At 45.5% G+C, this 16,731-nt stretch overlaps 1 protein-coding gene across 4 annotated transcripts in view; it reads right to left on the bottom strand.

Moving 5' to 3' along the window:
• Positions 1-16,731, bottom strand: part of TMEM255B (transmembrane protein 255B) — a 106,369-nt gene that overhangs the window by 9,428 nt on the left and 80,210 nt on the right. For 3 of the 4 annotated variants that reach the window (XR_006287482.1, XM_043536086.1, XM_037897356.2), the window contains exons 6-8: positions 14,350-14,435; positions 6,742-6,901; positions 2,196-2,342 (exon numbers count right to left, since the gene is read on the bottom strand). Coding sequence is in view for 3 of the 4 variants with exons in the window: in XM_043536086.1 (XP_043392021.1) it covers positions 2,196-2,342; positions 6,742-6,901; positions 14,350-14,435 (393 nt within the window). In the remaining variant the exon portion in view is untranslated. The remainder of the gene's footprint in view (positions 1-2,195; positions 2,343-6,741; positions 6,902-14,349; positions 14,436-16,731) is intronic. The other variant, XM_043536082.1, reaches the window with a different exon arrangement.

The following is a 16,731-nucleotide window of genomic DNA, read 5'->3' as shown; positions in this document are numbered from 1 at the left end:
GTTTGAGCCTCTTGACACTTCTTCCTTCCCTCTTCTGTGTCAGAAATCTGCCTTCCTTGGGGTAATAAGGAGGGGGAGGGATAGCTCACTGCCTTTGAGCATTGGCCTGCTAGACCCAGGGTTTTGAGTTCAATCCTTGAGGGGACCATTTAGGGATCTGGGGCAAAAATTTGGGATTGGCCCTGCTTTGAGCAGGGGGTTGGACCAGATGACCTCCTGAGGTCCCTTCCAACGCTGATAGTCTATGATTCTATGATAACATCTGCAAAGAGTCTGTGAGTTGCAGGATTTGATGGCAGAACCTCCTTATGGGTCATTTTCCAGAAACAAAGTAATCCTGCAGCTAGACCCTAAGTTTTTATCTCAGGTGGTTTCCCAGTTTTACTTGAACCAAGTTAGAGATCTACCAGTGTTCTTCCCTAAGCTGCACTGAACCCCAGAGAAGCAGCATCTTCACACACTGGATGTCAGGCAATGTCTAGCTTTTTATCTGGATAGAACCCTTTCTGTTCCTCACCTCATCTGTTTGTTTCACATGTGGACAGCTGAAGAGTCAAGCAGTCTCGTCACAGACCATCTCCAGGTAGGTAACTTCCTGTAGCATGACAGGATATGAAGTAGCCCAGGCTATGCCTCCTCAAGAGCTATGAGCTCATTCCACAAGAGCTCAGACAACATCAACAGAATTTCTAAATGACATCCCTACATTCAACACTTGCAGGGCAGCCACTTGGTCCTCTGTGCATAGTTTTGCAAACCACTATGCCTGCATTCAGATCAGATGCAAACTTCAGGAAGGCAATCCTGCAGTCTTCCTTTAGATAGACTCTTGAGCCCCACCTCCTACGAGCACTGCTTGGGAAGCCCCTCACACAGAATACTCAGCTGCATCTACTTGAAGAAAGAATGGTCATCTACCCATAAATGTTGCTCTTCGCGATGCGAGGCAGATGTCTATTCCACGACCTGCCCTCCATCTCCTCTGCATCGGAGGCTGTACTCCTGACATGGGGGGTGAAGGAACTGAAGAGGTCAGGGTGGCACCGCCCTTATACAGCCTGGGGAGGGGCTGTGGCTACAGGGGGTGAGTGCTGCCACAACGGGCACTGCTATGCAAAGTTCTTCAGCCCTGGTGGCTGGGGTGCACACCCCTGGACATAGCACACAGGTCTGCATCACATCTCAAAGAACAACAGTTACAGAGAGGTGACCGGTTGTTTTGTGGAGCCAGAGGGTAGCAGCGGAAAGATGGAGGAGCAGATTAGATTTCTTTGGCTAATTTTGCTAGTCCAGGTGCCAAAGCGAATTCCTCACTCCATGCTTGTTCAAAATTCAAATTATGCTTCGGCAATTGCCATTTTATGATTCAGCTTGTTTCAACGAATACAGAGGATTAGTGACCATGAGAAGAGTGGGGTGGGAGGAGGTATTGTTTCATGGTCTCTGTGTGTATATAATGTCTTCTGCAGTTTCCACGATATGCTATGCATCCGATGAAGTGAGCTGTAGCTCACGAAAGCTCATGCTCAAATAAACTGGTTAGTCTCTAAGGTGCCACAAGTACTCCTTTTCTTTTTGCTTCAACTATAGAAACCCCATATAGAGAGCCCATGGCCCTTCATGCTGCTATTGATGCTATTATTAACCCAGGCTGTTCCCTATGCATGGGGAAAAACGTATGCTTTCACCTTATCATCCTTCCTTAAGACCTACCTCTGCTGCCATGCTTACAAATCACTCCTATCTGGCAGTGAGTAGGCAATGGGGGGAGTTTTGCTTTTCTGCTAAACCAGTCTCATTTATGCTTCTCATCCTCCCAGCCTTCCCCGCTCCTCTGTTTTGTCCACCTACTGTCCTGTCTGCTCTAAAGTGAGTTTCCAGGGCAAGGATTGTCTTTGTTTATCAATGCAGCACCTAACACAGTGAGACCCTGATCCTTGATTGGGGTTCCTAGGCACTACCAAGGAACAAATAATAAAGATCAATGAAGGACCCTGGGGGAAAGATCTAAAATCAGACCTTTGCTGTAAGAATAGAGGAGAGTCTGTGTTTTAGGCAACCAATCCATCTTCCCTTCCACCTCCAACTCCCCCAAAACCCCACAGCAGACAGATTTAGCAGTGCAGGATTTATACCAAAGAGAAGCATCTGACTTTCAAGAGGATTAACAAGAAAAATATCATTTTGTACTCTACCTGGAAAGGTAAAGGATAGGATGGATATGCAGGAATAGCTGCTGCAGAGGGACAAAAACTGGCATATGTCAGGATCTGCTGGGCTGGATTGTACAAGATCTGAGGAGGAGGGGCAGAACTAAAGGCAATTTGGGACAGAGGTGCCTGCTGAACACAAAAGACAACAACATATTAGCAAAATGCAACCCTGGAGGAGGAAAAAGGAAAACTATTTTGACTACATCAAACTGACAGATTACATCATTTGACAGTGTTTGATTTCTCTATTTTCTTATTTCCCCAGCATAAGAAATACACAACCTATACAAGTTGTTTTTCCCTTCATACTAATAAAAATGTTATTTTCTGCTTTGATTCTACCAGCCATCCAAGAATCTCAAACATTAATACATTAACCTTCACAATACTACTGTACCCTCTAGAGAAGTAAGTTGGGAAACCAAAGAACTTTGAAATTAAAACCTCCCACACACACACACACACTTCTACTTTACTCTCTAGAAATAGGGTGTGCTGGGGTTTTTTGGTCTGTGCACCTACAGCAGATGTTACAGAAAGAAATTCGAGATTTCCAGTGCTGGGTAGAAGACTAAGGTGATGTCTCAGTCTTCAAAGATATGGAAATGTAATTCTTGATGTAGCAGTGGTGCTCACAAATTGATCCAGTGAGGGCTTCAGAAGAGAAAAAAGACTTCACAACAATCTGTCACTAGCCACATCATCACCCAATGGGAAGTACCGAAAAGGCTTCCTCCTTTCACCTCTTTGCCCTAGCCAATGTATCCCAAGCAGTAGAAGCTGACAACAGCTGAAATGGGTAGTCAAACCTGACACACCCAGAGCAGGGCATTTTAAATGGATCCAATGTGGTGGATGTTCACTATGTTTCAGATAAATCTTAACCAATGCAGGAGACTGGCCTGAACAAAGCTAGTGGCCCAGGGACCCAGGAAAAGCAACATCTCAATCATTTCCAAAGTAAGAGGGACAAGTAGAGACAAAAAAGGGAAGACAAGGAGAAAGAATGAAGCAGAAGGGCTGTGTCAGCATTGGTTGAAATTGGCTCTGTAATTCTCCCCTCTGCTCAGGAATCTCCCGATTCTTCTCCTTCCTGTTCTACCCGCTCATTTTTACATGTGACCTTTCCCCATACGCGTCTATGGAACACACAGTGAGAACATAAAGTAACACTGGAAAGCAGCTTGTTCTCCCTTCAGCAAAGGAGGCACAGGCTGTTCATTACTAGATTGCTGTGTTTCATTACCGGCGCTATGGGAACACTCTTCATACCACTTCCCCTTGAGTCACCAAGTCCCACTCACGCCTCAGAGTAAACGATACTCTGCTGCATGTTTACACATTGCTTGCACAAATGGCTGAGTGTGGTTGTTTACCAAGTGTAGGAGGACAGTTGTGTACTAGTGTACATTGTACAGCCTCTTAACAATGGTTTTTTTTTTAAATAACTCACATGACCCTGCTATAATAAAATGTTTCTAAAAGCCCTGAATCACGACACAGAGTTAGTTACTGATAGCTTGTTTTCCTGTGTGTGTTTTGCTGAAGGAAGCACACTGGGGTGGTTGTGCCTGAATAGGAGGAATATATTTTAAAAGCAGTGGTCCCCAAACTGTGGAGCGTGCTCCCCTAGGGTGGTGTGGAGGAACATTCGGGGGGGGGAGGAGGGGAAGCATGCAGCTCTTCCCCCAACTCCATTTAGCCCCAAGTCCTGCTCCATCTCCAGGCCATCTCTGCCCCCAGACCAGCTCTGCCCCCAGCCAGCCCTCCTTCCATCTCTGCCCCCAGCCAGCTCCCTAGCCTCAGCTCCTCCCTGATCCCCAGTTCCACCCCCAGCTCCTCCTTCAGCCCAAGCTCAGCTGCCGAGGCAGCCTTGGCTGTGCAGTAATGGAGAGGGAGGCACAGACAGATTCTGTCACTGATAAGAGGAGGCATGGCTGAAAAAATTTGAGCACCGCTGTTATACAGGAATGTCTCCAAGTGTCAGTGTTATGTTCATATGTACTTTGAATCACCTTTGCTGTCAGCTCCTAGCTCCTGTAAATACAGCCTGCCATCTTACATTTACACACAGCCTTTCATCCCAAAGGTCCTGAAGTACTTGACAAACGAGGGGCCAGATCATCCCCTCCTGAAAAAACCCTCTGAGGACCGCTTCATGTCCTCCCCAGTTAAAGGAAGGATTAACACCATTGGAGGAATGGCAGACATGACCTGCTGACCACAAAGAGCCAAAATATCAGTGGGAAATGCTAGTCCCAACCAGGGGCAGCAAGTTGTATGGGCCCGTGGTGCCCGGGCTCCAGCAAATTCAGGGCCCGGGGGGCCTGGCTCCACCAACGTTTGGAGCCAGGTCTCTCCCCCGGCCCTGCCTGCCACTCCCGCATACCTCCCCCGGAGTGTCCCCTGGTGTCACCTGCTGCCCCCGCATGCCTCCCCCGAGCATTCCTGCCTGCCCTGGGCAGTGGGTGGCTGCCCCCTGCAGCTCCGCTCCCTCGCCGACCGCCGCCACAGCCATCTACAAGGGAGTGGTGCCGTGGGCAGGCTGAGGTGGCTGCTGTGCCTGCGGAGAGAGGAGGGGAGGAGGTGCATGGCAGCCTGCCCTCCCCCCGCCCACCCAGCTGATGACGCCGAGTCGACTCCAGGGGGCAGGGCTTATCCTGGCTGGACCTCCTGAGCAGCAGCCTGGCGGGGCTTGGGTGCGTGTCCCCTGGAGCTTGCTGTTGCTGACAGGGAGAGGGCTGGCCTCTCTGGCCCCAAGTCCTGGGGCAACCGGCATGCTGCACCCCAAACTCCTCATCCCCGGTCCAGCTCCGTGCCCCGCACCGCCTCCCACATCCCAATCCTCTGTCCCATCCCAGAGCCCGCACCCAGCACCCAACCCCCCAGTCCCGACCCAGCACTCCAACCCCCCTGCACTCCCCATCCTGTGCCCCAACCTCCTGTCCCAGCCCAGAGCCTGCCAACATTCCAAACCCCCTCCCAGAGCCTTAGGCAGGTGGGGGGGGGCGGGCGGCAGATTTGAACCCATTCTGGGCACCACCAAAAATTATACAAACCTGCCACCTCTGGCCCCAACCTGATGGATCTCAGGGTATTTGTGCAGAGCAGCAGCTTTTCTGTGTTCCATGCCTACCCTCACCTCATCCCTGAAGCCTGGTTAGTGATCCATGCTGCATTAACTCCCCACCACAGCTGTATGCTACCCATTCCTCCGACAGAAGCAGTTCAAGCAAATCTTGAGCCCCGTGCAAACACATTAGCCTGGGCATGGGAGCTGCAAGGCCCAAGATTCAGTGTGTAACATTATCCAACCCTACCCCCTTCCTACTCAAACTTATCTGACCTGCCAGCTTCATCGGCAGGGGAGGGTAGCCTGTGACATGCGCCTACCAGAGTAGCTATAAAGGGGGAGAAATCACAATTCCTCAGGGGCCTTAAGTTATCATCACTGCTGAGCTCTCAGTCAGCACAAAATAGCTTACACTCCCTATCACGCAGCAAAGGCAAACATCACATCACTGTTTCAACCTGCCCTTTAGGCAGGGGCCTCTGTAGCTACAGGTTGACCAGCTTTGTCTGAATCAGTCCTGGTCCCTGCTGAGCCACAGAAGACGCACACCAGGAATTAATGTAGCGACAAGCAACATTAACTTATGCATGGACTTCTGCAGCTAAATGAAGGCAGCTTTGCTGGAGACAATGCTCCCTGGTCCCTCCACCCTCCTCTTGCTTTTGGCAAGTGATACCCCAAAGATTTCTCAATATTGTAAAGGAAACACTGCTGTGATGCTGGCTGCTCCTGAGGGGAAGGGAGGAAGCATGCCTTTTCCATCTGTGCTGCTTCCCTAACCCCGTGTAATCACAGTTACCTAGGTTTGATCTGCTACCCATTGCAGAACAGCCAGCAACATACAGCCATGTATTCTGGAATCATTTTATCCACCACTTAATCACAGCCACCTCTGCAACACGGCAGCTACTTAGTATCCCCACACACCACCACTGCACAGCCGGTTAGGGCAGGCAGGGAAGAAGAACAGCATCTCTTATGGAAACCAAAAAGGCAATTTAGGTTAGCAGAATGTGACAGTTCACATCAGAACCTGGCTGATACCCCAGAGCTAATCCCTGCTCTTTGGAACACTATCACACAATCTTTAATATTCACAAGTGGTTAGGACCTCAGTTTCACATATCTATTAAACTGGCACCTTCTAGCACCAGGCTGGGCCAATGGTTCAGTGCTTACTCAGATAAAAAGAGGCCACTTACTGAACCACCAACAGGACTGCTACAGATGCCAGTTTCTTACCTACACATGTGTATTACCCAGCCCTGACCCTACTTAGCTCTAACACCTGGCCAGAGCACAGGCCAAGGACTCAAAGTTCATGCAGGAAACATTTTGTGAGCACTTGCTGTGTATGGTTCTGTTGTCTGTTTTTCGAACACATTAGGTAACAGGATAATTAGCAACATACAGAAATCACCACTGATGAAAAGCTGCAGGAATTGCAAGTCTTACCATGTCTTTAAAGGCCCCAAGTATGGCTGCCGTGACTATCCCAAGAAACAAGCCAATGATGTTCAGGACTGTGGAGGCCCACAGCAGCCGATACAAGTGAACCACATCCTGACAGCTGTTCACTCCAAGAAACTCGTAGTAGCTGGCTGACTGTTCTGAACTGCAATGGGATAGAAACGGTGTCACCACTATATCAATGATTTACAGCGCACCAGCCCAGTTGAATCCTAAAATGTTTAATGGGGGAGGGGCAAAATAGCTGAAGCAAGAGCAAGTAGTCCAGCCTTGTCTGAACGAGGAAATTGTACACAAACATTCCCACAGGAGCTAACATGGCTCAGTTAAAACCCTGGGAGCTCTGGTCTAGATTCTCTGCAGCCTGACCTGTTTTTTTAAAATCACTATGTCAAATTAAACCGGTTTAACAAAAAATAAAACTACCAATGGCCATGCTAGGGGCCCCCCCAGTGCTACCCCTCATTCAGCTGACTAGCATTAGCACATTTGGGGATTTGTTGGTACCATTTTCTAGCATAGCTATGGCACTAATAGGTGATGCTACATTTCTAATTTGCGAGCACTCTTAGTAATGTGTTTGAGAGCAGCTACCAGCTAAAACATGCCTAGCACAACCTCCTCCTCAGTTCACCTGTAAGCATTGCTTCAAAGATCCTTGTTGAATGTGCATGGTGCTTAAGAAGTGAATCCAACCACAGGGAAGGGAGATTTTACTAACTGGCTACATTTGCGTATAGGGTCTGTGGTTTCAAACTGACAGAGGCAACACAACTCAGGACCTAATGGATATTATAAAGATGTTCCTTTAAATTGCAGATTGTGCAATCTAGAAATAATATTTTTACATTCATACATAGCAACTGCTATTACAAATCAGGCAAATTATGAACCCAAATTTTGTTTGCTGCAGACTCTGTGTACTGTGTGCTATTTGGAGAAATCAAATCCCATGTTTTGAAACACCCTGCTATTCTATTGGCAAACACAACTGCCAAGTAGTAACACTTTCCCACTCACCCACTTCATAACAGCTACCTAAGCTGGAGAGAGTTTCTCCCTGTTTGCTCTAGGGATATGTGTGCTATGTCCAAAGCCCTTCCCCTCACCATGAACTCTTTTTAAGGGTGGAAGGGAAATTTCAATCAACATTTTGATGAAAGGCAGAGAAGAGTGTCCTGTGAAATTTTTGCTCTGAGTTCCAGTCAGGCTCATGGAGTGCAGTTGGGGATGCTGGGTAGGGAAAATGCTAAGGAGAAAGAAGGCAGGGAGAAACCTGAAGTGGTCCTGTGCAGAGCCATGCCAGCCCTGAGTATTTTTATAAATATCAAACCTGTTGCTGCAGTGCATGGTTGTGGCAGCATAGGACCTGTTGCTGTGGTGTATGGTTGTGGCAGTACACCAGCTGTTGCTGTGGTCAGCCACACCCCATTGTAGACATCAATCATCTCAGCAGATAAAGCCAGTAGTCCCCCTAGTACTGGTCACATTCACAAAGGCACTTAGGTGCTCTGCTGCCTAATGGCATCCTTAGTCATTGGGCTAGAGAAAGATTGTCTCTATGGCCTGGTGGCTAGGGCACTCCCCTGGGGGTGGGAGGCTTAAATCCTTGCTTCAGTAAATATTTAATTGATTCTGCAAAGTGGAACAGTTCCAACAGGAGAGCCTGAGAGACCCGCCCCAGAATATCCAGCACCCCAGCAGTCAGAGCACTCACCTGGGAGGTGAGAGTCCTGGGTTCAAGCTCCTGCTCTCAAGCAGGGATTTGACCTGAGATGTTCCACCTCCAGGTGAGTTTCTGAACAACCAGCCTATTGGGCATTCTGGGACACACAACCCCTCTGCACCCCCCACAGATTGGCCTTTGTGCAAAGCCCTAGCCCATAGGCATTGTCTGAGCATTGGGACTAAAATGGCTTTGCACATGCCTGCTGGCAGAAATGTAGGTGCTTTGGGGACTTTGGGATGAGATGGCAGCTGAGCCATGGCTTTGAGAATATCCATGGTGCCTAAATGTTGAACACAAGTGCCTAAGCACCTTTGTGAATCTAGCCTTCACCTCTCTGTGCCTGTTTTCCCTCACACCTTGTACAATCTACACAGACAAACAGCTAAAGCCTTTAGAGCAGAGATAGTCTCTCAGTCTATGTTTGTTCATTGATGAGCCCAATGGGGCCTTGATCTTGGCTGGAGTCTCTCGGCGCTATCACCATATAAATACATAATAAAATCATATCCTGTCTTGGACAGTGACCAGTATCAGGTGCTTCAGAGGAAGATGCAAGAAGCCCCATAATGTACAGGCTCCATGGACTGCCTACAGGGGAGTTTCTTCCAAGCCTCTGTCAGTTAGCGGTTCATGCCAAGAAGCAAAAGGGTTAACCTTCAATCCCTTATATTTTTCACTCTATCCCATAACTTTGGATGTTCTATTTATCCATTTAAGGATCAGTTCTGTGTTGTACCCTGCTAAACTCTTGGAGTCAATGTTACCTTGCAGCAGTGAGATTCACCATTAATTATGTCTTGTTAAGAAAATATTCCCAGTTTCAGTGTATCACTTTTCAATTCAGATGGATTTCCCTTTGTTCTTATACTATAAAAAAGGATAAACAGGAGGGTCTGCTTTACCTTTGCTATGCCATGCATTATTTTGTGCACCTCTATTGTTATCCTCTTATTTCTTGCCTCTCTAACCAAGCCAAACCGCTTCCTGAAAACCCTACGACTGAAGTTAAATTTTAGTTATAAGCTAGGGAAGCATCAATTAGAAGTAACAGAGGAGGAAAAGGACCTTGGAGTATTGGTTGATCATGGGATGACTATGAGCCGCCAATGTGATATGGCTGTGAAAAAAGCTAATGCGGTCTTGGGATGCATCAGGAGAGGTATTTCCAGTAGGGATAAGGAGGATTTAGTACCGTTATACAAGGCACTGGTGAGACCTCACCTGGAATACTGTGTGCAGTCCTGGTCTCCCATGTTTAAGAAGGATGAATTCAAACTGGAACAGGTACAGAGAAGGGCTACTAGGATGATCCGAGGAATGGAAAACTTGTCTTATGAAAGGAGAGTCAGGGAGCTTGGCTTGTTTAGCCTAACTAAAAGAAGGTTGAGGGGAGATATGATTGCTCTCTATAAATATATCAGAGGTATAAATACCGGAGAGGGAGAGGAATTATTTAAGCTCAGTACCAATGTGGACACAAGAACAAATGGATATAAACTGGCCACTAGGAAATTTAGACTAGAAATTAGACGAAGGTTTTTAACCATCAGAGGAGTGAAGTTTTGGAATAGCCTTCCAAGGGAAGCAGTGGGGGCAAAAGATCTAGCTGGCTTTAAGATTAAACTCGATAAGTTTATGGAGGAGATGGTATGATGGGATAACATGGTTTTGGTAATTAAATATTCATGGTAAATAGGCCCAATGGCCTGTGATGGGCTATTAGATGGGGTAAGATCCGAGTTACCCAGGAAAGAATTTTTTGTAGCATCTGGCTGATGAATCTTGCCCATATGCTCAGGGTTTAGCTGATCACCATATTTGGGGTTGGGAAGGAATTTTCCTCCAGGGCAGACTGGAAGAGTCCCTGGAGGTTTTTCGCCTTCCTCTGTAGCATGGGGCACGGGTCACTTGCTGGAGGATTCTCTGCTCCTTGAAGTCTTTAAACTACGATTTGAGGACTTCAATAGCTCAGACACAGGTGAGGTTTTTCGCAGGAGTGGGTGGGTGAAATTCTGTGGCCTGCATTGTGCAGGAGGTCAGACTAGATGATCATAATGGTCCCTTCTGACCTAAATATCTATGAATCTATAAATAAAACACACACACTACGATGAGTGAATAAATTACTTTCACAAAAATTACAAAAGTACAGATGGCACTAGCCTGATCAGTAGCAGACATACCATGGCAGTTCGATTTAGCATCTCGTAGGCAAGGAAAGAAAAGCATTCATCCAGGCTTCGACTTTGTCAAATTGGTTCCATAAATCTGAACCCCAGAAACTCATCCATTGCTCTAGCATTCTGGGGAAACTCCTACCTCTCTCTAGTCCCAAACTTCACTTTAATGCTTCAGGGAAGTAAGGCTTGACAAAATGTTTTTTTGGTTTTTTGCAGAAGCAAAAGATACTTGTCCGTTTCTCTGCCAGTTTCACTGAAAACCTCCTTCTCCCAAACTTGTATGACTTGGAATTCCCGTATGTGGCAACCTAGGTTTGAAGTGGGCTGGGTCATTCAGGGTTGCAGGCATGGGTAAAAACAAAAAATGCGAGCGCTGATGTGAGCCAGGAGGGTGGGGGTTCAGGAGGTCAATCTAGGGTGTGTAACACTAAAATGTGAACTAGCACTTTCCTGCTGGTACACAGAGAGCACAAGAGCCAGCATCCAGTCCCCTCCCCACATTCCCTACCCACCCCACCCCAGGAGATTTTCCTGAAAGTTTCCTGCTCTTTACACAACATGCTCTCTTACTGCCATGGATGAGCAGTTTCGGATACTCCTTTCCTCCCATTCCCCGGGTTCCCAAGGTGCTGAGAACGACATGTTGTGACAGAACCAATGTCATTCTCCTAGCACTCTACTGACCCAGGCAGTTTTGGTTCCCAAAAACCAACAGCGAAAAATGTAAGTGTGTTAGAAGCAGGAAACCTGCCCAACAATCGGTGGGGCCACTGGACAACTGAGGTGCTGAAGGAACACTCAAGGAAGACAAGGCCATTGCAGAGAAGCTAAATGAATTCTCTGCACCGATCTTCACTGCAGAGGATGTGAGGGAGATTCCCACACCTGAACCATTCTTTTAGGTGACAAATCTGAGGAACTGTCCCAGATTTGGTGTCAACAGAGGAGATTTAGGAACAAATTGATAAATTTAATAGTAATATGTGTCATCAGAACCAGATGAGATTCACCCAGGAATTCTGAAAGAACTAAGATGTGAATTGCAGAACTACGAAATTAGGTATATAACCTATCGCTGAAATCAGCTTCCGTGTCAGGTGACTTGGAGAATAACTCACGTGATACCAATTTTTTAAAAAGGCTCCAGAAGCGATCCTGGCAATTACAGATCGTTAAGCCTAACTTTAGTACCAAGCACATTGGGAGAAACTATAGTAAAGAACAGAATTATCAGAGACACAAATGAACAAGACTTGTTGGGGAAGGTCAACATGGATTTTGTAAAGGGAAATCATGCCTCACCAGTCTATTAGAATTCTTTGTGGGGGTCAACAAACATGTGGACAAGGGAGATCCAGTGGATATAGTGTACTTGGACTTTCAGAAAGCCTTTGACAAGGTCTTTCACCAAGACTTTTAAGGAAAGTAAGTAGTCATGGGATAAGAGGGAAGGTCTTCTCATGGATCTGTATTTGGTTAAAAGAAAGGAAACAAAGGGGAAGAATAAATGGTCAGTTTTCAGAATGGAGAGAGATAAATAGTGGTGTCCCCCAAGGATCTGTCCTGGGACCAATGCTGTTCAACATATTCATAAGTGATCTGGAAAAAGGGGTGAATGGTGAGCTGACAAAATTTGCAGATGATACAAAATTACTTAGGATGGTTACGTCCGAAGCAGACTGTAAGGAGTTACAAAGAGATCTCACAAAACTCAGTGACTGGGCAACAAAATGGCAGATTAAATTAAGTGTTGATAAATGCAGAATAATGCCTATTGGAAAACATAAGCTGTTGCAAAATGATGGGATCTAAATTAGTTGTTACCTCTCAAGAAAGAGATCTTGGAGTCATTGTGGATAGTTCTCTGAAAACATCCACTCAATGTGCAGCGACAATTCAAAAAACTAAGAGAATGTTTGGAACCATTAGGAAAGGGATAGACAGTAAGAAAGTAAATATCATAATGCCATTAGATGACCCTTGTGGTCCTTCCTAACCCTCTGATTCTATACAAATTCATGGTGCTCTGATACCTCAAATACTGCATGCAGTTCTAGTTATCCCATCTCAAAACAGATACGTTAGAACTGGAAAAGGTATCGAGAAGGGCAACAAAAATGATGAAGGGAATGGAACAGCTTCCGTATGAGGGGAGATTAAAAAACCTGCGACTGTTCAGCTTGGAAAAGAGACGACTAAGGGGGGGATATGATGGAGGTCTATAAAATAATGACTGGGGTGGAGAAAGTGAATAAGGAAGTGTTATTTACTCCTTCAGGTAACACAAGAAGCAGAAGTCACCCAATAAAAATTAATAGGAGCATGTTTAAAACAAACAAAAGGAAGTATTTCTTCACACAGCACACAGTCAACCTGTGGAACTCCTTGCTTGGGATGTTGTGAAGCTGAAACTATAATAGGATTAAAAAAAGAATGAGATAAGTTCATGGAGGATCGGTCCATCAGTGGCTATTAGTCAAAATGGTCAGGGATGCAACCCCATGCTCTGGGAGTGGACAACAGGGGATGGATCACTCAATAATTGCCATGTTCTGTTCGTTCCCTCGAGCGTCTGACATGGGCCACTGTCAGAAGATCAGATACTGGGCTAGATGGACCGTTGGTCTGACACAGTATGGTTGTTCTTGTGTTCTTATGTCAATGATGCTGCTTGCAATGGTACTGATGTACACATGTGCAATAAGGAAGGCACTGGTTAAGGGACTTCAGTCTGGAAATAAATCTCGTGTTTATTTTGTTTGGCAATTGTGTTATCTGCCAGGTAGGGGAGGCCACGTCAGCCTGCTGCACCACCATTCTGAGCCCATCTGGGCTAGCCTCTCTCTAAGGGCTGATGTAGTCACCTACTGTTACTTGACTAGCATATTCAGGCACTTCCACTGTTATATCTTCTCAGCTTCTGTTTTGGTAAGATTGACTTAAAGTGGAAATCTTTAGGAAATAGGATCAACATTCTCCTTTATACCATACCTATCTTCATGGCCATTGAGTAAAATCCCTTGAGCACATAAATGCTTGTGAAAATGCCAAGGCCCTGCCTATGATGTAAAGTTTTGACATGGAAATGATATTTCCTTTAATTTTGCTTCCCAGAGATCAGTGAACACATGAAATCCATTTTGAAAATTGTAATGCAAGCTCGCCAAAGAATCTTTACAAGGTTGTGCTTTATTTATTTTGGTGGCCACATAACAAAATCCTACGGACAATTTTTAAAGAAAACCTACTAAAATAATAAGAGCAGTGAGGGGCAAACCATGTGAGCAGGGCCGCAAAGACAGTTTATCCTACAAGTCTGTGGGGAGGGGAGAACAGGATTTGGGAAATGCACACTCTGGTGCAGTACAGACCTCACCATAGGGAACTACTGTGCGGCTGAATGCCATATTTGTATTATGTGAATCCACTGGCCCATTTCCTCTCAGAACGGTGCTGCAGGCAGTGTGGGTGCTATTGCGGCTTTTGGCCATGCACTGGCTCTGCAGTTTGGGGCGGGGAGTATTCCTGTGCCTTCACACAGGCTTATCACCTGCTAGCCAGCTGTGTGCTGATTCCCGGGATACTGGCCTAAATGCAAAGGGTCTGTACTCTAGAATACATATACTGTAACAACAAACATAAACATTCTGATAGAGCAGATGTGTATTGCTTGCATGTACTTACTTTTCACAATTGTACAGGTCACAGCAATAGCATGTATTGCTCTTTACTCTCAGCTGGCACTTGCTGTTTAAGGTGTAACACGTTACCTGGGAATAAGAGAAGGGACCATTCTTTAGTCTAAGTACTGTAGCTACAGGACCTGGCCACCATTTTACAATTCATCCCACTGACCACATAGAAGTAACACATTTGGTTTACTCTCAGGTGCTTGTACTGGTACAAAAATTGTCTTTCACCCGAAGGAGAGGAAGCAGGCAAAGAGGCCACAGTAGGACTACAGCATTATACAATAACTGATAGGTATCTAAACATTCCTTTTGGATTGGAAACTGGAGAGTAACTGTACAAACCACCTGATGCCAGAGTGTCTTCAGCATTCAAACACATATAATTCCAGAAAAAGTTCTTGCATTTTTGTTTAAAGCACCATAAAAATACTGAAAATATTTTCCCCCAGAAGTTATAAGGCTTTGCTGTCATGAACTTGTTTGATCAAATCTGTACACCATTTTTATTTTTTGTAATCTAAACGTGATATCATGGGCCTGATTCTCATTTACACTAAGACCCCCTTCTGCTGCCAGAGATATGAATAATAATATTCTTTAGTAAATTATATTAAGTCTTTCTGTCTGCCTATTAGAACCCTCTACGTCTCCTGAGGTCTCACTCCTTCCCCCTTCAGCTTTTATTACACCAGAATAAAAAAAAATTAGAACAAAAAACAAAATATAATAGGAAAAAAGTCCAAGCAATTAAGCAAATGAGTACCATTTCCAGCAAGCTCTGGAATACATTTGTGAGACTATGGACTCTAGAGAACAGACATATAAATGCAGACATATGCAAGTTACCCTCTATTCAGACAAGAGATCATTTTAATGACCCTTACAATGTAATATGCAACATCATTTCTATTTGACATAGCAGGCTCATTGTAATATTTTATAGGCAAGTTTCTTTTTGAGGTCTTTAGCTTTATTAATAGAATTTCAAAATATTGGAACTGCTGTCAGTGTTAAACTGGCTAATGGTATGGAAAATACAATATTGCTACCTTCTTTCTTAAAAGTATGCTGTGACCATTCAGAAAGGTTCTGTTTGTACTATGAAAAAAGCATTTACTAGTGAATGGAGCCTTTCTCCTCATGAAAGAGATGGTAGCAACATGCTTAGGAATAAATTGCTGCCTTTGAAAAGCACTTGTGAAATGACCTCTGTCACACATGCCCATCCAATAATGTATTATTCCATGAGAGAATATGGTGACTCTGGAAGACATGAACAGCTCAAATTAAAAAAATCAGAGAAGATGGGGGAGGAAGAAAATGGAGGGGGCTTCACAAAGACTAAGGAGAGAACAAAGGAAGTCGGTGACCGAAACAGATGGAATTTGATGTTTTTCCCTCACAGTAAATGCAAGAATATCTCTTAAATTGGTGCTAAGAGGAGGTCAAGGCACAACAGCCAAAACTTGAAAAAGGTTACAGTGTGGTCACTGAAATGCAGATGTAGGACTTGATATGCAGAGCAAACACAAATGGTTTAGCACATGGTTTAGGATCTGATTCTACCACCCTAGCTCACATTAAGTAATACCTTACTCCTACTGAAACCAGTGGATTTTGTGCAGGGCCCACAACTGATGAGGCTGGTGAAGAAAAGAAAAAGAAAAGCAGCGTGCCTTTGGCGTAGGCCAAGACACCATACAATGGATACAAGCTAACTGAGAGAACATCATAACATGATATAGGTCCCAGACTCAGCAAAGTACTTAAGCACATGCTTCACTTTAAGTATGAACCTACATCCCATTGAAGTCAATGAGTTTGCTCAATGAGTCCTGTCACAACCTGGCCTAGTCCCGCTTTGCAAGGACTGGTTTGTGTGGACCCAACCACTGGATCTCACATGCTGCTAAGCCACCTGAGTCTGGGAAGAGCTTGGTCACTGTTCCCACCTCTGGGTCTCTGGGACCCACTCCCAGGGGCAGACTTCATGGCTGCTCCCCTTCATTGGGATGTGGGGTCCCACAGACTGTCTGCCTTAGACCCTGAAGCCAACGCCTCAGACCTCTTGAGCCCCCTGCTCCCACATTTGCTTATACATTCCCCCTCAGAGTTCCACCTTCCTGTGGGCACTTTGAGGGTTTCAATTAACCCCTTCAGGAAAAATGTGGCAGGCAAGTATGGAATACAGGCTTAGCAAAGGAATTTCTTAACCACAGGACTTTACTCATAAGAAACCACTAGAGAATTAGAAATCTTTGCAAAATAACGAAAGCCTGAGATCTGGTCAGCGTTTCAGGCAAGGCAGAGTCTCCCCTGCCTTTTCTCTCTTTCCAAGCTTGTTTTCTGGCACATGGTGATGGTCGGCCCTCCT

The sequence above is a fragment of the Chelonia mydas genome, chromosome 1 (assembly GCF_015237465.2).
Source record: "Chelonia mydas isolate rCheMyd1 chromosome 1, rCheMyd1.pri.v2, whole genome shotgun sequence".
NCBI lineage: Eukaryota > Metazoa > Chordata > Testudines > Cheloniidae > Chelonia > Chelonia mydas.
Note: the sequence above shows the minus strand (reverse complement) of the source record. Positions and strands in the feature narration are given on the sequence as shown.